This window comes from Apis laboriosa, unplaced genomic scaffold (assembly GCF_014066325.1).
Source record: "Apis laboriosa isolate Shangri-la unplaced genomic scaffold, ASM1406632v1 scaffold25_cov139, whole genome shotgun sequence".
Classification (NCBI taxonomy): domain Eukaryota; kingdom Metazoa; phylum Arthropoda; class Insecta; order Hymenoptera; family Apidae; genus Apis; species Apis laboriosa.
In genome coordinates, this window is record NW_025222552.1 from 1,324,298 (window position 1) to 1,346,789 (window position 22,492).

Consider the following 22,492-nt stretch of genomic DNA (forward strand, 5'->3'; position numbering starts at 1 on the left):
ATTTCTTTAAGTTTTGTAAAAAAAATAAAAGAAAAAATTAAGAAAATTAATAATATATAAAGAAAAATAAATATTTCATTAATTGATTAGAAAATTCGAAACATAAACTTAATTGGAACTATTTTTGTAATGGCACAATAATTAAAGTTGTTTTCTTATAAATATTACAAGCTTTATTAAATATTAAACACATTCATACATGCATTCAAATTTTTTTCGTTGCATCACATTTGCATATATTATGCATCATTATTTGTAAGAATAATCAAATTTCTTTCAACTGCGTTTTAAAATATTACATTGCTGTAATGTAATTTGTATTATCGAGTTTTTCTTTGGTCGTCTTTAAAGACTTTGGTTAATTTATTCACAGGTTTTATAATCACATAAACTATTAGTTTCTCTACATGAATTAATTCCAAAGAATAGCGTTTTCACATATGAAAAAATGCAGTAGAAAAACGTAAAAAATAATATTCATCTTCTGATTTTTTCAAATATTCAATATTACGCTTTTAATATTTCTTTTTATTGACTTTTAATGCTAAAAATATCAAGTACTATAGATTTGCATTTGTAATGATAATTTTACAACAATTCCATTTCTATTAGTCATCTGCGTGGTTCAGATGCATATGCTGTAATAGTACTATCTACACAACCAGCTGCTAGAATTACACGATAAGGATGAAAACTCAAACAACTTACAGGGCTAATACGAGTGGCCATAAATCCTTCATGAAATTTTATTGTGTTTAAATGTTGACCCATTGTGTTATATACACTTATACAGTGATTTGTTGATCCACTAAAAAATATAAATAAATTAAATGTTATTGACATTAAAAGACTTATTTTTTTTTAAACTTTTTTTAAATTTAAACTCCTAAACTCTTTTTTTTCAATGTAAGATATATATATAAAATAGTCATATTCTTTTTTCATTAAAAATATCTCAAATTTTTTATTTAAAAATTTCATATTTAACATATCTTAAACTTACCATGCAAATATATCAGTCATTTCATGTGCTGCCAATGCTGTAATACCTTGTGTTATCTGTACAGTATTTACAGAGGAATTTTTTCTAAGATCAAATATTCTAATATCTCCCGAAGATGATCCAGTGAACAATTGTGGTGTAGATCTTTCACATTTTCTTAAAGATGTACTTAACATCCAGGCTGTATGCTCCCTCCAAATCATAACTCTTGATTCTAATGGAGGTAATCTTCTATCAAATAAACGAACTGAACCATCTCCACATCCTACTGCCATCATTGCACCTATATCAAAAAAATGTTTTATCATATTTTATATTTGAATATTAATAAGAAACACAATATGAAAAGTTAAATATTGTTAAAGTCTTTTAGTCTACTTTTTATCTTTTATTCTTTTGTTAATTATAAATCAGTATTTTAATTACAATTTATTTCATTAACTATCAATATTTAATGAAAAAAGAATTTATGTATATCTATTATGCACTTTATATATTTTATATACTTATACACTAATAATCATTTATATATAACATTGGTTAAATAAATTTAATAATAAATAATTATAATAATTTTTTTAAAAAAACATGATTAAATTAGTATAGTAAAATAGTAAAGTAGTAATAAAATATGTAGAGAACTAACCTACACCATCAACATCAATACATGTAGCACAGCAATCAGCACCTATTGGTATATCTTGTTTCTTTAATTCAGTTTCTGCATCCCAAAGTCTAACAATGCGAACATCACCCGTCACAGCTAATGTAAGCGATTTTTGCTCCCATTTAGTGACTAATCCAGCTGTTGCTATAAACAATTTTAATTATATAATTACATTATATATTATATCATATAATTATGTAATTATATATTTATATTTCGGAATATATACATATATATAACTATATATACCAGTGGTTGTTTTTGCTGCAGGTTGTATATCAGCCATTGCTTGCCAAGCAGTAAGTAAAACTGGATCGCGATTTAGCATACTACTATAATTTTTCCATATTCTAACTGAACCATCATCAGAACCAGCCATTAATAAAGTCACATCATGAGCATTAATAAACTCTAGTGCTGTAATACGTGACATTTTATTACCATGACTTGCACAATAAGTCAATTTTGCACCAGTTTGATAATCCCATACTCTATAAATAAATAATTCTATTAAACAAAATTATTTAATATAACTAAAATTTGACTATATTAAAATTTAAATACCCAAAGAAATCTTTCAATGCTACAGCCAAATGAGGTTCGAAAGGATGAAATGTTAAAACTTCTGGAGAATGTGAACATCTTGTATGAAATACTTGAAATTCTACTCTACTTTGTATTGCACGTAATTGTTCTTCTCTTGCTTCACGTTTTTGTCTTTTATTTCTTAAGTATCTGAACATTGAAGATAGCAAATTAATTTATTCTTTTATAAATAACAACATTTTTGGATACATTCAAATTATATTTTAAAATCTTACCGCCATTCTCTTTCATAATGAACTCTACTTTCCATATCATTCATCGATTCAATTTCAGTTTCTAAACTAACTGGCTGGGCAAATTGAGCACAACTCCATTCAACGAATTGTGAAGTTGTTAATGGTGTTTTTATTCCAACAACTTCATCTGCTTCTTCTGATATCTATAATAGAATAGTAATAATATGTTAAATGATAATATGAATAAAATATAACGTTATTCATACATAAATGATCCTATTAAATAATTCTTACTGTATTAGGAATTGGTTTTCTTGAACGATTACTATGTGATGGTATTCTTGATGAACGTAATAGATCAGTTCCAGAGTTTACAGTAGGCGGTGAGTCTCCTTTGCTATTACTTATAATATATAAATTAATTATAAATATTAATTAAAAATAAATAGATAGAAATCATAGATAAAATATTAAACTAACCTTAAATATGTAGTACGATTTGATGGAGAAGGTGGAAGAGATAGTGATGAAGATATTTTTGTTTCAATTACTTCCTTAGGTGTAGAAGATTCTTTGACCTATAGTAAAAAAATATTTTATAATATATATTAATTTTTAAAAAAATTTTATATCACATTTTATTTCATATTATATTATATTATTTTTGTATCATAATGAATATCATTATTTTATATATATATATATATTGATATATGTATTATTTATATTATTTTTTATTGTATTATTTATTGCACGCTATATATATTTATATACATTTTGTAGATATATACATATAATTTATTGTATACTATATATATTTGTATATATTTTGTAAATATATACATGTAATGTATGTAATATAATAAATATATTATTAAATCATTATGTTTACCTGATTTCGAATGTGATTAGTGACTTTTTGAGACATAGTAGCAACCGTAGGATGAGGATCATTATCAAGACTACATAATCCATGCCATAATTTCATATACACACTACCATAAGAAAGACTTGGTAAATTTCCAAGAGAACTGTGTCCTAAAAATAATAAAACATAACTTAAAATATTTTGCATTCAATATAGAAAAATATCTGGTTTTTACGAAAATGTGTTTGTAAATAACAAAATAGTGATAATAGTAATAGTGATGTATTAGCTATAAATTAAAAGTTATAAAACCTAAAAATGAAGAATGAACTATGTACGAACATGCAATGGAATTTCCAATCATTATTACCAAGTGACTCGCAAGGTTTCCTCACGAACTCCCAATTATTTCCTGGTACACGAATGAAACAATACAAGGAATGTTATCGAAAATCCGGAAATATAGCTAATAATAACTTTAATTAGAAACAATATACTTTATTACTTACCTAAACTACTAATAGATGACGATGATGACACTCTTTTAATACGATCCTGTCCAAATCCGTCTGTACTTTCTGGATTATATGTGTTATTTGGAGAAAGCATTTTTAATCTATCCCTAGAACTAATACGTCTCATTCCACTAAATGGTGATAATGTCTCTACTACTAAATCTTTTCTGCTATTTTCTTCAGCCAATGCTAAGGTTACAAAAGAATTTTCAAAATGTAATACCATCCATTGAAGTGCTACTACTAATTCCTGTAAAAATAATTCATATTTTTTTTTCTTTCATATTAGAAATATAAAATCAGTAATTTGTTATATCATTATATAACAAACTTACATACTTTTCTAACTAAAGGACACATATCATAAGATACAGTATTAATAAGAGTCATAGCTATGATTTGATCAATATTATTTGCATGCTCACTTCGTGTTGTTACACTGTTTATAAATGTTCCCAAAGCATAAACGCTAGCTGCTCGGACCTATATAATTATATATTTTCTTAAATATATTATCATATAATTCATACATTAAAGACATAATCATATATTAAAGATTTTAATATATTTATAAATATAAAGTATAAAATTTATGTATAAAACTTTAATATATTAAATAAATAAATAAAATAATTTATACCTCAGGAACTGGATCTTGTAATAATGTAAACAATTTTTCATGGGCAATATCTCTGACTCCACACCATCTTGCTTTGTCATAATTATGCCAAAGTCTTGCAAGACATAAACATAACCATTGTCGTAATAAAGCATTCAAATCTCCAAGTTGTTCTAAACAAATAGAAACAAGACTACCATGATTTGCAGCAATCTGACCTGGTCGATAATCATTCACAATACTAGCCAAAACAAATGTTGCTAATGTTCTGTGTTCACTCTAAAATAAAATAAATTTATAATTTTTTTTTATAACATAATTGAATTCAAAAATAAATAAAATTATATCATCAGTACTGGTATTGAAGTATCCTGAAGAACAGATAAAAAATATTTATGCCCTCCATCTCGTACCAAATCTGCTTGACAAGTCTGAAATATAATAAATAATTCAAAAAAAATTTAATAAAATATTAATACTTTTGAACTCATAATATTAAAACTTACACTATCAACTGCAAGAATTTTTGCCCAAATAAATACAAGTAATGGACGTAATTCTTTAGCATTACTCTGAAGTAATTTTAAAACATATGGAAAAATGCCTACACTAAGAGCCAAATTCACTGCCCATGGACCAAGATCAAGAAAACGTCCTAATAATTCCAATGCTCTAAGTCTATGAACTTGACTTAATAATACTTGTAGAACTATTGGCAGTTGTTCTGGTGGATTACGATTTTTAGAACCTAGTGTAAGCCATACTTGAAAGGCAGTTAATTGCTCTTCAAAAAATGGCGAATGTACAAATTGATCTTCATTCTCAAGAATAGATGGTAATTGTGCTAAGCAAAGATCAAGTGCTAAATCCCATGCTTGCCACATAGGATGCTACATTAACAACAAAAATATATTAATGATAGAATAAAAAAGATTTTATTTGATTTCTAAAAAAATATTAATTATAATTTTTTCTATTAAAAAATATCATTTATAATATTAAAATTAATTTATAATATTAAAATTATTTACCTGATAAGTAGATGGTAATTTTGGACAAGAAACTGGAGTGCAATCATACGAGCGTAATATTCGCTCAGCAAGTAAAAAATTTCTAAATAAACTAGCTACTAATAAATCTTGTCTGAATAATCTCTGAAATAAATCTATAAATTGAACATATTTAATATTTAATTATAATTAGTTATTATACAATATTTAATATTTATATATTATGTATAGATAGAAATAATTATATGATCATTTTAGATATAATTATATAATTTACCTCTTGGCAATGTATTCCATGCTATAGTATCAGTAATTGCTGTAAAAATCCAATTAAGTTCCCCTAACATTGTTCTTCTATCAGTTAATTGTCCTGGAATTCTAAAATTTATTTATTATAATTTTTAATATATAATTCTAATAAAAAAAGTACATACATATATATATGAATAAATAATTATAAATATGTAAAATATTCTTACTTGTCAATTAAATCTAACGATATTTTTGGTACCAATTTAGATGTATTTTGCATTACAAACCTACATAAAAAATAAATATTTATATATTATAAAATACAAAATATATTATATTATATAATACAAAATATTAATAAATCATATTTATCATCTTACCATCGCAATGCAATTTTTATTGGAGTTGTAAGACACGATGTAAATATATCTGCAGGTAAATCTGGATTCATAGGCAAAATCTGACTAGCCGCACATGCTGCCAATTGAATACAATTTTTGTAAGATGGTGTCGAAGCACCTGCTACTCCACCTGTACGATTTTGTTGAACTGCCTGTTTTTCCATCTATAAATGGACTTATATGTAATTTTTATTTTTAATCAACCTTCTTCAAAGTTATTATACCTCATATTCCTTTTCATGTTGTTCTGCAAATTGCTGAAAAGATTCTACAATAATACCTGCATTGGAACAATCATATACATAAATACTAGGTGCACCCATCCACGTTTGTAAATCATATACAGACAAAGGAATATATTGTGTATATGTCTGCAATATAATAATTGTAAATTAAATATATTTATTAAATTATTTTATAATGACTAAAATTTTTTTTAAAACTTTTCTTTTTACTAACCCTATTAAATACCCATATTTCACCATTACTAGTAGGTTTAGGAACACCATGACCATTGTAATGAAAAAGAACTCTTTCTTCTTTTGCATTTCGTCTTAAAGATGTACATAATTTTTTAACTTCCTCAACAGTAGGATCTAAGCTTTGTTTATAACGAGCTCTTGGTTGCCATCGTTCATACTGTTTTTGTAAATTAGAACCTATAGTTTCTAATGCTTTCTGTGGACTCACTGATAAAGGATCTATAAAATTAAAAAAAATATAATTTTTAAAGTATATTTATATAATTAATAAAAATAATTCAGATGAATTAAATAAAATTTTTCATTAAAATATGCTAAAAAATGATAATGTAAATTTATAACAATCCTCACTTATAATTTTATAAAGCGATAAGATCATGAAATTATAAAAATACTAATATAAAATAATAAATAATAACGATCAAAATGTTAAATTTAAGTAAAAAGAAACATATAACAATATATAATAAATACAAAAATTATTCAAATTAATAATAAATATAATGTCATCTAGTAGTTTACTAAAATGACATTCATTTATAAATTGCTGTCACGCACATGCATAACCTCAAAATGCATTACATAATGGCAGCGGGGAATTGTGGGGATGTAAATAAACTAGATAAATACCGATCCAACACTCTAAACGTGCACACGGTTGCGTCTTGACAATATCTGGTGGATCAACGCCAACATTTAAACATAAAACTAGAGCCACGCTCACAGTTTTCATCTAAAAAAAAATAATAATTGAGCAAACTATTCTGTAGAATTAAATACATAATTTTTTAAAATATATTAATTAAGAACTAAAAAGAAAAAAAGCAACAAACTCGTTCTTTCATCCTCCATGTTTGTGTAATACAATTTACACCCTCAATTGTTGTACTATGCCGTGATTTACAAAATGCAAGCTGTATTTTCCAATCATCCTCTTCCGTCGATTTCAAATTTTCTTCCTCGTGGCATGACTTAGAAGTAATTATTGACATCATAAGTCCAGGACTCGAGAAAAGTTTATAATCAATTTTTTCGAAAGATACGTTTCAATTATTAAAAATCTTAGATTGATATTACATAAATATAGATTAAAACTATGAACTGACAATATTCAATAAACGATAAAAGCATAACCGTTTTTTACCAGAGCACAATTTTATAAGTTTAGTTCAATCGTCGCCATCTTAAATCCCTAACTATTACCAATGAATTCTCACAAATGCGTAGATTTTTTGGTCGTAATAACTATATGCAGATGGTGCCACTTACTATTCACATTATTTTTAATTGTTTTCCTCTTATATATCGAAATCAGAAAAATATAAGAAATAATAAAAAATAACAATAGCAGTTTTTACAAGAAAACATCTTTATTTATTAGATACCTTTTACAAGGTCACTTTAAAATTAAATCGTTGAAATCTAACTTATTCATTTTTACAACTAATAGAATTAAATAACTTATATTTAACATATTAACATTATAATTAATTAAATTTATGCATGAATGTGCAAATAACTTGTATATAAGTAGAAGCATATATACATTCAGAAAAATTACATTACAAAATATATTATTATAATAAAAAATATTATTTTCAAATAATATAAAGATATGATAACTATTTTATTTACTAAAATTTTTAAATTGATAATCTATATGCTGACATAGTTATGTACTTATCAATACTTTTTTTATAGTTTAAATATGAATTCATTATAATAAATTCATTATAATCTAAAATAATATACATAACATATTAAAAATAAAAAATACATATTTGTAAGATTTCACAATATCAGAATTTAAAAAAAAATGAATTGAAAATTAAAATTTCATTTTCACATTTGCAAAACATTACAAAAAACATTTCATTACATATTCTGTTCACAGCCTATATACAATCTTTATTTATTCTATATACAATTTTAATTTTATTTATGAATTATTTGGAATGAATAAACTCACATTATTAGTGATATAGTATTAATAATTATTTGATACTTAAAAATGCTATAGAACATCATTTTTAAATTCTTCTTGTTTAATTTCTTTTTGTTTCGTTTTTAATTTTTTATGATTTTTAATTTGATTACTTGATTATTATTTTTTTTTCCACTTTAATCATTGAAGAGTTTGAGAATTAGTAAGAGGTTTATAACCCTGAAATTTTATGAAATATTAATTATTTCAGTATAAATAATATTTAGAACATCTAATTTAAATAGAAATGGTATAGTAGTAATTCAAGCATTTCCATTTAAATCAAATTTATTATATATGAAAATAAAATAAATATTTTATAAATAAACTAAAATATATATAAAGAAAAAAAATAAGAAAAAAGTTTATGAAAATAATGATAGTGCAAAAACAATGTATAGTTTAATGTTTAAAAATAGAGATAACAAATATATAATAATATTTCAATATAATGATGTAATATGAGACATCATTTTAATGAAAAATAAAAAAAAAAAAAATTTATTCTTATTTATTTTTTATTTTATTAGAAAAATTTTAACGAGATGAATAATTCTTATTTAATAAATCTTAATAAAGATAACTTCAAATTTTAAATAGATTACATTATATTAAATATAATATATTTGTAATATAGTAAAAGTAATATATTTGTCTCTTTTATATTTTCAAATTTTATGTAACTGTAAATTCTATAATTGAGACTGATATGTAATTTCATTTTTAAAATTAATATATATACTCTATATATGTTATATATTACATAATGTAATATAATGTAATAATGTAATGTATAAATATATGTTATATAATGTAATATGTTATAAATATATTATATATTAAAATATATTATAAATTAATATGTATACTTCAATGCATATACATTATATTCAAATATTGTATATATTTCAACAGATAAAATCTAAAATCATCAAAATCAAAAATTGAAGATTTTTCTATTATATTAAATACTTTTTTAAGTATAATTGACCGATTCAAAACTTTGTCATTCTTTCATAAATTCATTTGTTTAAAAATTTATTAAATATTAAAGCAAAATAAATCGAATGTTTAAACTAAAATATCAATTGTGAGCGAAAATACTGGATAAATTCATCGAAAAATCATCTTTAACGAGCATTTAAGTGTGCAAGATTCACTAATTAAATTTGTGAAAAAATTATGTAATAATACTCGAATGAACTTTGTCAATATATAATGTTATATATAAGTTTTTTGATTCTATAGATAATAACGATTTACTATTACCAACACATTTGGATTACGCTTGGATCAAGTTTATTGAAATATAAATTGAACTTTATTAGATCTTTTTAATGTAATAAAAATTAGATATAAAAAATACAAATTTAATGAAAATTTCATTCTTCATGAAAATTTTTGATTTTTATCCAAATAACAGGAAATGATAAAGATTGTTCTAATCATTCTATCGAAATATTATTATATGTTTATATATATATCATATGTTAGTACTATTTTGTATAACTGAGATTGTCATTGACAATCAAAGATGTATGTAGTTTGTACAATCTATACTTGTTAGTGATTCATGCTGCCATAATAGGGCTGGCGTACACTTATCCGTTTGCTTCCTGGTCTTATGGCGTTATTAATTGAATCTCGTAATCGTTCTGTGAATGTTTTATATTCCATCTCTGGATTATTCTGACCAAAATCAAAATCTGCAACTTCTATAGTAAATTTTGCTCTACTTTGTATATAATATGCAATGCCAAAAATAATGAGTACCACAGCAGCAAGTGAACAAGAAACAGGTACCACTATGACTGATAATTGTGGTTTTGTTGTTACTATAAAATATTTAAAAATGCAATTAAAAAAATTAATATAAATTGTCTATCTTATGATAAAATAAAATTTATATTATTATTATTATTAATATTAAGATAATAATATATACCTTTATAAATATTTATTGTTAAAGGATAAATTTGTTTGCTGACATCATTATTTAATATGATTAATATTGTGTATATACTTGGTTCCAAAAAATAATGAATAATAGAAAAATTACAAGAATAAAGATTATCTATATTGTTGCATGTTTCATTTCCAGTAACATTATACTTCCCTCTTTGAAACTGAAGGCACTTATTAAAAGGTCCTGAACCTTTGCATGTTACATTAAGAGATAACATATCCCAAGGTTGAATCCAATTAGTACCCTCTACTGTTATATTTCTTATGGGTGCTATAATTTTTATATTGATAATATCATTATAATTTATATTGAATATTGTTATTTTATATATAATATTTATACTTACCACGAACATCAATCTTTTTTATAAAGTGTCCATATGTTTTATTAGGATCTGGAGGAATTATTGAAGAATTGGAACAAATATATGGTAAAGAAATATTATTTACATCAGAGATATTATTTGTTGCATCATTTAATGGCATTTCTGTTACCATTTCTGTAGATATTAATTTTATAGTTAAATTATTATTAGATATGATAGCATTTGCCACTTTTTCTTTTCTAATATTTGATATTATATTATTTTGCACAGTTTTATTAGAAAGAATAGCTGTTATTGGTGAAATAATTGTAGATGGTAAAACAGATGTTGTTAGCGAATCATATGATGCAATTACTAAAGCTTCTAATATATGCGATATATCAGGATTTGTAAAATTGTAGAGAAAATTTAAATCGTTTGTTTGACCAAAATATTTGCAATCTATGAACCAATAAATTGATACTGTTGTAGCTTTCATCAAATAATCCATATCACCTTTTCTTATATTTATTGTTACATTTGCTTCAGATGCTGAAGAAACATATGTATCTATTGATGTTTTGTTGGATTGTATAATTTTGATATCTCCATTAAGGAATTCTATAAAATTGATAAATATGATAAAGTTGAACATATAAATAATAAAACATATAATAAATAAAAAATTAATATAAAATGATTTTAAAAATTCTTACGAGTGACATAAAACTTAGCACGAACACTAGTAAGTTTCTCCCACCATAAAATAACAAATTTACTAACTATTACTTCAACTTCATATATTCCAACCGTATAATTTTCATGTAAAATATTTAAACTCCAATATGTTGTTGTATTTGATGTATCTCCTGTCTATGAAAAAATTAAAATTATTATTTTCTATTTCATATTTAAATTGTATATTTCTTTATAAATCATATATTAAATATAATATTAAAATATAAAAAATATATTACAATAATGATGAGATTTTAATAAAAAAAATATTATAATAAATATAAACATAAAATAAATATTATAATGAATATGATTATTTATTATTAAAACTATGAATACAAAATTTCTGGATCAAACTGAATTAAATTAACTCAATATTATACATTATAAAAAAAATACATTTCTTTAAAATACATATCTTTCAAAAAAAAAATTTTTTTTTCATTAAAAAAAACTTTTATTAGAGAATTGTAACAAAATATAAAATTATATAATATATAATTTTAATAAAACATAACAGGAAAAAAGAAACTAACCTCATATATATGAGGATTTAATGCATTGTCGCTCCATTTATATTTAAATGTTCCTGATGGTCTATCATCATTCTCAAAGATATCTGCTTTAAATGTAATAGTCCCACCTAATACTACAGGACCATCGTGAGTTAATGTTATATTATATTCTACAGCATTGACTGTAATATAAAATATAATAATATATTTTAAGTTTATCATAAATTAACAAAACAATAAATGTAATTACAAATTGAATAATTATTATATGAAATGCATATAATCAAATTACCTTGACAAATAGACAAAATATACCAGATAAAACTCCAAAAAAAATGCACTATCTGCATTCTGTATATCGATAAAAGATCACATTTATTTTTTAAGGTATATACGGTTTGTAAATTTGTTTTTAATTAATTTGCGATTAAATATGTATCATATCATTTCCAACTACAATATCTTAATATTAATGATTGCCAACTGTCACTATATATATTTTTTGAATATGTTATATCTAATCACAGTTCAAAACTAATTTTATAAACAGATCATGGCACAGCAAAACTTATGAAAATACTATACAAATTATAGTGAGAATAAATTCAATAGTGTCTGAACTCATATCTCCCTAATCAAATAAATTACTAAAAGTTACCAGTTTTAAATTCTCGCAATTTTATAAAATATTTATTTTTAACAATATATTATTATGCTAAATCAATTGTATAAATAAATTATGCAATGAAATAATTATATTATTCAGTACAAATATATGTATTTTTGAATACAATATGGACAATATATATGTGGACAATATAAATCAAATATTTTATATATTTATACTAATTACTTGATTTTTTGTGTAGAATATAACTATTTAATAAGAATCAAAATCAAAGATTTCAAATTTTTATTTTATATTTTTTATATTATATAATACAATAATCTAATAATGGTATTATTACTGTATAGTATACAGTTCATATATATAGTATATTCATATATATTTAAAATAACTTCATTTTTTTTAATTTTATAATTAATAATACTACAATATTATAATATATACTGTATTATTATAATTTAATTTCTTTGTGATCAAGGAAAATTATAATAATACTTTAAAATTGAATAATTATACTTCTGTTTTCTAATTTTCAATAAATAAAGAATTATGAAAAAAATAATATAGAATTATTACTTCATAAAAAAATTTACTATTTTAAAATTTACTATTTTACTATTTTACTATTTTAAAATTATTTTGCTAAAAAATATTCAACTTTTATTATTAAGTAATTTATTAAAAGTAATATTATTAAATATTATTAAATAATAAAGAAAATCAGTTCTAATGGCATAATTATTTTACTTGCATATAAAAATTATAAAAAATACTATATTTATATAACTAAAAAATACTAGTATCTTTCTTTGTAATTTCATCCTATTTATTTTGTTATACATTATTTTTATATTACACCATAAAACATTTGATTTTTTTTTTTTTAATTTTTTTTTGAATATTAAAATTATTCTTTAGTTTTATCATTAAATTTAATATATATTTATGATATTTTATATATTTGGCTATATATATATATATATATATATATATATTGGCTATTTCGTAAGTCAATCAATTTTTTTCTTTACAAAAATTTTTATTTCAATTTTAATAAATTATTAACAAAAAAATTTTGCACTTAGATATATTTTATTATGATGGTATTACTATGTATTATTAACGAATTGCCAGACTTGACTGAATAGAAATGTTTTGAGTTCGAAAAAGATTTGTGACATCTATCTGATATGATAAGTTTATTCGTTCTTTGATTGGTCAATAATCTTTTATTTCAAACAATAATAATTCAATAAAACAAAAATTTTAAAAAAGCAAAAAAGTTGCTTGAAATCACTTCAACAATCATTTCAATAATTAATCTTTCTCAGTTAACTTTTAGAATCCTGACATAATCTTTTTCTAATTTACATTTTAATATCAAATATTTTCCGTTGTTATTTATTCGAAATAAGGATACGAAAAAATAATATATATATTATAAAATAATTTAGAAAAGTTGTCTAAAATTATTTTATAATTTAAAATAATTAAAATATTTTTTAATGTATTTGTGTGTATATATTTGTCAATTTTAAATATGATATTTAGTAGAATGCACTTGAAAATTTTAATTAATATTTATAATAATAAATTTATTTTAAAATATAATACAACATCAAAGATTTTAAAATTGTTTCTTACACAAAGTCTACGTAATATTTCTACATTTTATGAAAATAATGTTTTTGAAGAACAATTAAAAGAAGTTTTTAAATTTAAAAATAGTAATGTTAGTAATTGGATTATTGAGGTTAGTTATTATTAAGAAATATTAAAAATTAAAAAAATAAATTATTTTTTATCTTTAATTTTTAATATTTCTTAAAAATAAATTAAGGAAATTTTCATTTTTATAATATTGTATCAAAAATTATATTTTAAATCTTTCAGATATATTAAATTATGTATTTTTTTCTATTTTCTTAAATTTAATATTATTTAATTATAAAATTAATGATTTATATAAAACTAAAATATAAATTATGTTTTATGTTTAGTTTCTAATTGACATTGATACGTACATAGTAGATTTATAATATATATTAAATATAATATGTATTCATAATTTTAATTTTTATTTTTATTGTTTAATATAATATATTATTTAATTCTTTAGTTAAATTAAATATATGATTAATTATTAAATATGCAAATTAAATTAAATTAAAAAAATAAAAAATGATTAAAATATATCTGTTAAAATTATTATTTATATTATTTAATAATAATATTATATATATTATTTAATAATAATAATATTAAATTAATATTATAATATTTGATATATTTTATTTTAATAAAAATAAATTTAATAAATTAAAAAAAATTAAATGAAATGTTCATTTTGTATATACAAATATACAAATATAAATATAATAATTAAAATAATATAAACTATAAATAATAAAAATATCAATATGTAAATATATAAATTAACTTCAATTGCAATGAAGTTTTTGTATAATACAAAAAATAAAATTAAAATTTTATTTTAGAATAAAGCTCGTATTTTATGTAATGCATATCAAGAAAGTAACAAAAAAGATAAGGAACAAATTCTACGTATTTTAGCATTTAGATATGCTATTGAACATACTGTTGTATGTAATGTAGCAGAAAAATATGTATCTACAGAGGTTTGTAAATTATTAATTTCTGTATTTCATATTTATAATACATAAAATAAATTAAAAAATACTTTGTTGTTTATAATATCAGATTCTTAATAATTATTATAAAATTATTAAAAATTTAACAATGCAATATATATTTTATCTTAGTCTGATAATAGAAGACGTATGATTTCTTATGAACGAAATTTAAGAAATGTTTTAACACCAGATTATCAATGGTTGTTTATTATGATTGGAAGACTTGAAAATGGTGTGAAATTTCTTGTTGATTTAAGGACAGATATATTAGTAAGTAATTTTAATATTATTATTAATTTAATTGTGATCATGAATTAATAAAAATATATATTAAAAAAATTAAAATTTAAATATTTAAATATATAATATTAATAAATATTTAAATATTTAAAGAATTTTTTGTATATTTAATCAATAATTTATGTAATTTTTTAATATATATATTATATATTAATATATATATTAATATAAAAATTTTTTTTAAAAAAATTAAATATATTTTATAATTACATGTAATATTACAAATATTATAATATTATTTATTTTTATATAAATATTTTTTCTAGGAATTAACATTAAAAATTAAAGATACAGATGAAAGTATTGCAATACAGCAATTGAATATTACCCTACGAGATTTATTATTACTTTGGTTTTCAGTAGGATTCTTATATTTAGAAAGAATTACATGGCAAACTTCATGTGATATTTTACAAAAGGTATATATATTTAAGATAAAATTTTATTTAATTTAAGAAATTTAAATTTAAGGAATTTAAGAAAAATTTATATAATACATATATATTAATTAAGCTAATAGAATCAACTAATTAAAAAAGTATAACTATAAACATTTTATAGTTATAATTTGAAAATAATAAGATTTCAGATTATGAAACAATACATCCTATAAAAAATTGGTTAGATTTAAAACAAAGAGTTGGACCATATAGAAGATGTTACATTTTCACTCATTTATCTATGCCACGAGAACCTCTTGTTGTATTACATACAGCATTATGTGATATTATACCAGGTACATTTATATATTTATATATGCTAAGTATTCTGATAAAATAACATTACAAATTAAACTCAATATAATGAATAATATATATTGATATGAAACATTTTATAATATATAATATAATATATATTGATATCAATGTATAGATAGTATAAAAGATATTGATGAAGCAAAAGTCAGAATTCTTGGTAATCTAAAAAAAGAGATAACATTTTTAGAAGAAGATAAAAGTAAAATAAAAACTGCAATATTTTATTCAATAACTTCCACACAAAAAGGATTACAAGTAATTATATATATAATTACCTGAAAATTTATTGTTAATAGAATAAAAAAAGAAATTAATGAAAAAAGTATTTTTCAGGGTATTGAACTTGGTAATTATTTAATAAAAGAAGTGGCAAAAGAAGTGATATCAGAATTTCCTATGATTCATGAATTATCTTCATTATCACCAATACCTAATTTTAGAATATGGTTTTTAGAAAAAATAAAACAAGGTAGTTATATTTTTTAAATAATTAAAAAATTTATAAATAAAATTTATCAATATATATATAAAAGAATTCAGAAATAATTAGAAGATTATATTTTAGCATAAAATTCTTTTTAGATATATGTAATATTTTCACAAATGAAGAATGTAATTCTATACAAGAAATTTTAAAAGAAAAAGATATAATTTTTGGTTTAAAAAAAATTTTAAATAATTCATTATGGACTCAAGATATTAAAATAAGCGAAGTTTTAAAAAAACCATTACTTCGAGCATGTGCTTGGTATTTATATAAAGAAAAAAGACGAAATTATGCTTTAGATAGTGTTGGTAAATTGACTATTATAAATCAAATAATAATTAAATTTTAGTTAGAAAATAAATATAAATTTAATATCTTTTAAATCATAGCAAACTTTCATCTTCGTAATGGAGCTGTTATGTGGAGAATAAATTGGTTGGCTGATCCTTCACCACGTGGTGTTGGAAACAGTTGTGGAATTATGGTAAACTATAGGTAATTTAATTCATTAAAATTAAATTTAAATATAATTAAAATATAATTTAATTTCATATATTTAATATATTTTATATCTTTAATTATATATGTTATATTAATAGATACTATCTACATGAATGTGAAAAACATAGTCAAAATTATATTGAAAATTATTTTATAAATGCTTCTGAAGATATAATTAATCTCTCAACACAGTATAAAAAATTATGAAAAAAATTTTACAATTTTAAGAAGGTATCAAAATTCTTTCCAAAATTATTTTTTTAGAAAAATATAAAAATAATGAAATTATATAATATGTATTTTAATATTTTAATGGTAATAATATTTAAATACCATAAAATAATATTTTAATGGTACTGTCGTTTAATTAGAAGTTAGAAATGGAATTGAGTCATATATGATAATTTAATGTAATAAATTAATTTCTTAAAGCTAAAATTTACAAACGAACATTATCAATATAAAAAGATAAAAATATTTAATATAAATCAAATATACAAAATCAAATACAAAAATTTCTTTTATCTCATAACTTGTTATCAATTAAATTATACTTTATATAAATGATATTAGAGTACTTAGACATAAAATACATTAAAATTTAATTTATTTTATTCTTATGTTTGATTTTCTATTTATATAAAAAAATTTTATTTTATATTTCTCAAATAATATATATAAGATTGATTATATATATAAGATATATATATATATATATGATTGATTATATGTAATTCACGTTTATTAAAAATTTTGTAAACTAAAATTTTAAACAAAGATATTTTTATATTTGCTATTTCAATTTAATATTTTTTAAAAATTTTATACATATAAAAATTTACATTAATGTAACTTATTATTAATTTTGATAGATAATAAAAAAAATTAATAAAATTTAAGAAAAAATAAATGCAGTATGAAAAATTATGAAAATAAATTTGTTTCTTAAAAAACAATTCATTTACATTCTTAATTACATAGGTACAAAATAAATGATCATATACATAAAGATTTTATGAACATATTGTATTTTGAGTTGCCTAAATGTCAAAATTTAGTTCAGTACTACTTATTATTTTTATTATATACACTGCTAAAATCATAATGATTATTATATTATTGAAAAGTACATTATTCTATATATAAGCATTTAAATATTTAACACATAACATCATGTATCAAAATCATTTGTCAATATCAAATACATTAGACTCACTTCCATTTCTAATTGAGTCAGTGATTAAAGAACTTCATTTCTGTACTCTTCAAATTTTATGTTTTTATTAAAGATTATTAAATTTGTTCATTTATACAATAGTTGTTTCCTGTCCAACTTAAAGACAGTACAATGGTCTGCAAGCAGATCTACAACAAACAAATTTTTAATAAAAATATTTATAACTGTTTTTAGATACAATTTAACAAAAATAATAATTAAATAAGAAATTACATTTTTATAAATACCTGTAGTCAAGGCTGGGTTTGATGAAAATTTGTGGGAAGATGAGGTCTACTTTCTAGTTTTGTATAATCCAAATGAAATTCTTTTGCTACTTTTCTCCAACTTTGCGCATCAAAATAATAATAAGTACCACGTTCATATGTTGATGTTTTTTCTACAAGTCCTAATCCTGGTGCTTGCGTTATCCAAACCTTTTCTTCCATATGATATCGCCATTCTCTACTATACCTTTATAATCCAAATAAGATCATATATTTATTAAAAATTGACTAAAAAAATATTAAAAATTTTGAATATATAAATAAAAAAAAATATTTACAATTCTGCAGCTGCTGCTAATTGCAATACATCTCCAACATTTGTATAAAACATATAAAATAGTAGATCATCCTTGTATCGATTTAATTTAACTGGTGCTAACTTATCTCTAAAATAAACATAATATAAATTTAATTATTATAATAATTTATATTTATAAAAATCGATGTAATAAAATAAGATACCTGATGGCGGCATTAATAAGGTATTCTGGTGGTACATGAAAATCGATATCCTGAGGTCGGCATGGTGTTTCTGCCCAAGGTCCACCAAAATTTTGATAAAGACTTTCTGGTGAATTAAGATTTAATCCTAACGCAGTTAAATCTTGACCTAATGCCAAAGATACTAAATTCGGATCTGTTTCAGCTGCCCTAATAAATGTCAATAATCCAACTATTCCAAACTGGTCTTTTACCATACTAGCTGGTATATTGGTCACTTTACCTAAATAATATAATAATAAACAGTTATAAAAAAATTTAGTAAAATATTATAAAATAATATTAAATAATAAATTTAATTTATAAATATAATTATATTAAATAATAATAATAAATACCATCAGGAGATGTTTGTATGCCTCTTTTAGATGATTGAGACTTTTCTGATCCAGGTGCTCTATTTGCTTGTAATACATCTTGTCCAATTTCAGGGCCAAGTCCAACAGATATGTTTTTATCTCCAGAAACACTTCCACCTGGTGATGGCCCTTCTCTATTTTGTGTTCCCGGTAATGCTGGAAAATCCTCAGAACTCATTGTAAACTCACTTGATTCGGATGTTGGTTGTTTTACCATTCCAACTATAATTATAAATGTAAATATAAAAATTAAATATAAAATTTGTATATATATATATATATATATATAAAATTTTAATTTTATTATTGATATTTTATTAATTTATTATAATTATATTATAATAAATTATAAATATTATAATTTATTTATTAATTTTATTAATTTATTATTGATATAAATATAATTAAATATATTTAATTATCATATATATTTAATATGGATTAAAATTATGATATTTTTCAAACAATGAATTTAATTATAATTTATATGAACTTTTTGAAAAAAAAATCATTAATATTACTCCTAATATATTATATTATTATTATATCATTACTTAAATTATTATAAATACAAACCATAAGGTTGTTTTCCTGGCATAGGACTAGGTTGTGGCATAGAATCACCCTGTCCTCTGTTCGTTAATGAAGGAAATTCAGATAGATCCAATAATGGAGGAGTACTTGTATCTCCACCTCCTCCACTACCAAAAACAGAGTGAAAATTATTGATTTGAGATCCGTAATTACGACTTTGAGGTATTCCAAATGTGCCCATGCTACCCATTGGATTCGAAGTTCTATAAATTTATATTAATATTTTGTTATCTAATAAATAAGATTATTATAAAATATAATAAACATGTAATAAAATATACAATATTATAAATATAATAAAAATGAAAAATTTTCCACTATTATAAAAAAACTAACCCAAGAGCAGGCATTGTACGTCTATCTGTAAAAGCTCTCTGCCCAAACAGTCCTCTGCTGCCCATAGGAGAGAGCTGCTGTTGTTGAGGTTGATGATTATTTTGTCCACTTCCTGTTCCTGATGCTCCAGGATAAACGTTAGTAACTACTACCGCAGAATTAGCTGAACTGGAAGTGCTTGTGGATGAGCCTGAGAACATGCCCGAGGTAGGTGTGACATGACCCGTAAGGGTCGATGAATTTAAGCCCCCCCCACCTGTGCGCGATGTAAGGCTTGCGTTCGCAATACTGCGTGGTGGCTGCTCAAAGTTCAGGTTAGCCATAGCCTGGTGGCTCCACTACAAAGTACCTGCTAGGGCACACCAACACACTTTTATGTCAATTATCACAATCACTTGTTTTCTATTGCATCACTTGTAAGTTGTTCAATTTCATGGAACTGAAGACAATCCATGACAAGAACTCCTAGTAGCAACCTGTAATGATGAGATAAAAACAAATATATGATAGAGTTAAATTATTAATTACTATTGAAAATTAATTATTATTGTTTTTATTCTTAATTTCAATTGTATTTATTTAATTTTTACCTCTTTATCACAGCATCATGGCAATGGTCATATCAAAATCGAAGACAGGAAAGTAAGTATGGACCTATTGGCAATCGAAGAATTTATTTTTGTGAAGATGCCACTTAAGCATTGCTCCAGAAATTTTATGGATATATATAATCTATATTTTTATATATAAAATATTTGTTTACTTTTTAATTTATTTAAATAATTATGCATTATATTTTATTATATTATATTAAAAATTATATTATTTTTAATTTTTTAATTTTAATTTTTAAAAAAGTTTTTATATTTTACAAATAAATTATAAAAAATAAAAATTAATTTTATAAAAAAATTTATTTATTAAAAACTAAAATTTAAAAACTTTAATATAGTTTTTATGTCACATAGGATTTGTATCACATAATTAATTTATATTTACAACTTAAAGTTGTTATTACAAGTTGCATTTATATTTTAAATATACATATAAATTATAATTTGAATATTTAATTATTTAATACAATATTAAACTCATTAATGGCAATAATTTGTTATTCCAATTACTATAAAAAATGATAACATAATAACATAACAAAAATGATTTAGTAATTTTTTTGGATATTTTGTTAATATCTTAAGATTAAAACTATTACACACTATACAAAAAATTTACGAATTTTGAAAAAACAATAAACGAAAACGGCAATTTTGACATTGTAAAGATAGAAATCAGAACGAGCACAAAGAAAGCAAAGGTTATAACATCTATATAACGAAAATATTAAAGAAAAAATAGACAAAATTTAATTACCTATATTATTGAATCCGTTGTTAAGTTAGTGGGCGAAAAAATCCATTAAATTCATAATAAACAAAGTAAATGAGCATAAAAAAAAAACACAAAAACGTCGATGTTGACTCGGAATGAATATGATAGGGAAAATGTTGTTTTCAATAATTAGTATTTCGTCTAAAAAAAAAGATTTTTATGTAAATAATCTCAAAAGATTAAACTTTTATGCACGTTACAATATTCTTAACAAATAAATGTCTATTTTGTCACTCAGTTTCATAAACTTAAACAATACTAGAGACACGAATTTCTGCCATTATAACCATTTCAACAAAGATATTCAAATTAGATATTAAAATAATTATTATAAAGATTATGAATTAAATATAATTATAATACATATTAAAAATAT

The 22,492-nt window shown here is 21.6% G+C and overlaps 4 protein-coding genes across 10 annotated transcripts; 1 reads left to right on the forward strand and 3 right to left on the reverse strand.

Annotated features, from left to right (window-relative positions):
• Nucleotides 1-90: 90 nt before the first annotated feature.
• On the reverse strand, nucleotides 91-7,787 carry LOC122713645 (regulatory-associated protein of mTOR). 2 transcript variants are annotated; one of them, XM_043934285.1, is made up of 23 exons: nucleotides 7,433-7,787; nucleotides 7,230-7,332; nucleotides 6,577-6,818; nucleotides 6,342-6,488; nucleotides 6,097-6,281; nucleotides 5,944-6,003; nucleotides 5,742-5,842; nucleotides 5,486-5,619; nucleotides 4,961-5,344; nucleotides 4,811-4,885; nucleotides 4,476-4,733; nucleotides 4,175-4,318; nucleotides 3,830-4,085; nucleotides 3,691-3,732; nucleotides 3,345-3,490; nucleotides 2,933-3,030; nucleotides 2,747-2,855; nucleotides 2,492-2,655; nucleotides 2,235-2,405; nucleotides 1,920-2,161; nucleotides 1,650-1,814; nucleotides 1,004-1,286; nucleotides 91-808 (listed from the first exon to the last, which is right to left on the reverse strand). In XM_043934285.1, exons 1-23 carry the CDS (start codon nucleotides 7,592-7,594, stop codon nucleotides 613-615), a joined length of 3,867 nt encoding a protein of 1,288 aa, XP_043790220.1. In that variant the 5' UTR covers nucleotides 7,595-7,787; the 3' UTR covers nucleotides 91-612. The 2 variants fall into 2 exon arrangements, with proteins under 2 accessions (XP_043790220.1, XP_043790222.1); XM_043934287.1 differs by lacking the exon at nucleotides 3,691-3,732 and having other exon boundaries at nucleotides 92-808.
• Nucleotides 7,788-8,474: 687 nt separating this feature from the next.
• On the reverse strand, nucleotides 8,475-12,718 carry LOC122713593. Of its 2 annotated transcripts, none has more exons than XM_043934185.1 (7): nucleotides 12,399-12,459; nucleotides 12,128-12,288; nucleotides 11,570-11,726; nucleotides 10,896-11,474; nucleotides 10,529-10,819; nucleotides 10,183-10,418; nucleotides 8,475-8,763 (listed from the first exon to the last, which is right to left on the reverse strand). In XM_043934185.1, the coding sequence occupies exons 1-7, from the start codon at nucleotides 12,454-12,456 to the stop codon at nucleotides 8,725-8,727; spliced, it is 1,521 nt and encodes a 506-aa protein (XP_043790120.1). In that variant the 5' UTR covers nucleotides 12,457-12,459; the 3' UTR covers nucleotides 8,475-8,724. The 2 variants fall into 2 exon arrangements, with proteins under 2 accessions (XP_043790120.1, XP_043790119.1); XM_043934184.1 differs by having other exon boundaries at nucleotides 8,478-8,763; nucleotides 10,144-10,418; nucleotides 12,399-12,718.
• A 1,556-nt stretch (nucleotides 12,719-14,274) lies between these two features.
• LOC122713594 (malonyl-CoA decarboxylase, mitochondrial-like) lies at nucleotides 14,275-19,923 on the forward strand. 2 transcript variants are annotated; one of them, XM_043934189.1, is made up of 11 exons: nucleotides 14,275-14,487; nucleotides 15,233-15,373; nucleotides 15,518-15,658; nucleotides 15,955-16,107; nucleotides 16,271-16,424; nucleotides 16,562-16,701; nucleotides 16,780-16,915; nucleotides 17,029-17,241; nucleotides 17,323-17,428; nucleotides 17,533-17,665; nucleotides 19,903-19,923. In XM_043934189.1, exons 1-10 carry the CDS (start codon nucleotides 14,275-14,277, stop codon nucleotides 17,639-17,641), a joined length of 1,506 nt encoding a protein of 501 aa, XP_043790124.1. In that variant the 3' UTR covers nucleotides 17,642-17,665; nucleotides 19,903-19,923. The 2 variants fall into 2 exon arrangements, with proteins under 2 accessions (XP_043790124.1, XP_043790121.1); XM_043934186.1 differs by lacking the exon at nucleotides 19,903-19,923 and adding an exon at nucleotides 18,846-18,982.
• LOC122713595 (CCR4-NOT transcription complex subunit 2) lies at nucleotides 18,336-22,384 on the reverse strand. 4 transcript variants are annotated; one of them, XM_043934193.1, is made up of 9 exons: nucleotides 22,099-22,384; nucleotides 21,318-21,381; nucleotides 20,728-21,203; nucleotides 20,374-20,498; nucleotides 19,777-20,019; nucleotides 19,400-19,661; nucleotides 19,216-19,323; nucleotides 18,899-19,124; nucleotides 18,336-18,799 (listed from the first exon to the last, which is right to left on the reverse strand). In XM_043934193.1, the coding sequence occupies exons 3-8, from the start codon at nucleotides 21,048-21,050 to the stop codon at nucleotides 18,905-18,907; spliced, it is 1,281 nt and encodes a 426-aa protein (XP_043790128.1). In that variant the 5' UTR covers nucleotides 21,051-21,203; nucleotides 21,318-21,381; nucleotides 22,099-22,384; the 3' UTR covers nucleotides 18,336-18,799; nucleotides 18,899-18,904. The 4 variants fall into 4 exon arrangements, with proteins under 4 accessions (XP_043790128.1, XP_043790127.1, XP_043790125.1 ...); XM_043934192.1 differs by having other exon boundaries at nucleotides 18,338-18,799; nucleotides 18,885-19,124; nucleotides 20,374-20,594; XM_043934190.1 differs by having other exon boundaries at nucleotides 18,341-18,799; nucleotides 20,374-20,594.
• Between the last annotated feature and the right edge of the window lie 108 nt (nucleotides 22,385-22,492).

What these genes read in the sequence shown, in the direction of transcription:
- LOC122713645 (XM_043934285.1), bottom strand. Translation starts at nt 7,594, where the DNA reads ATGATGTCAATAATTACTTCTAAGTCATGCCACGAGGAAGAAAATTTG. An exon ending in ACGTTTAGAGTGTTGGATCG is followed by an intron (nt 6,819 to 7,229) that starts GTATTTATCTAG and finishes TTAATTTTATAG; the next exon opens with ATCCTTTATCAGTGAGTCCA. An exon ending in AAATATGGGTATTTAATAGG is followed by an intron (nt 6,489 to 6,576) that starts GTTAGTAAAAAG and finishes ATTATATTGCAG; the next exon opens with ACATATACACAATATATTCC.
- LOC122713593 (XM_043934185.1), bottom strand. Translation starts at nt 12,456, where the DNA reads ATGCAGATAGTGCATTTTTTTTGGAGTTTTATCTGGTATATTTTGTCT. An exon ending in TAAATCCTCATATATATGAG is followed by an intron (nt 11,727 to 12,127) that starts GTTAGTTTCTTT and finishes ATTTTTTCATAG; the next exon opens with ACAGGAGATACATCAAATAC. An exon ending in AAAAAAGATTGATGTTCGTG is followed by an intron (nt 10,820 to 10,895) that starts GTAAGTATAAAT and finishes TAAAAATTATAG; the next exon opens with CACCCATAAGAAATATAACA.
- LOC122713594 (XM_043934189.1), top strand. Translation starts at nt 14,275, where the DNA reads ATGATATTTAGTAGAATGCACTTGAAAATTTTAATTAATATTTATAAT. An exon ending in AAAAATATGTATCTACAGAG is followed by an intron (nt 15,374 to 15,517) that starts GTTTGTAAATTA and finishes ATTTTATCTTAG; the next exon opens with TCTGATAATAGAAGACGTAT. An exon ending in ATTATGTGATATTATACCAG is followed by an intron (nt 16,425 to 16,561) that starts GTACATTTATAT and finishes ATCAATGTATAG; the next exon opens with ATAGTATAAAAGATATTGAT.
- LOC122713595 (XM_043934192.1), bottom strand. Translation starts at nt 21,050, where the DNA reads ATGGCTAACCTGAACTTTGAGCAGCCACCACGCAGTATTGCGAACGCA. An exon ending in CATACAAACATCTCCTGATG is followed by an intron (nt 19,662 to 19,776) that starts GTATTTATTATT and finishes TATATTATTTAG; the next exon opens with GTAAAGTGACCAATATACCA. An exon ending in TTAGCAGCAGCTGCAGAATT is followed by an intron (nt 19,125 to 19,215) that starts GTAAATATTTTT and finishes TGGATTATAAAG; the next exon opens with GTATAGTAGAGAATGGCGAT.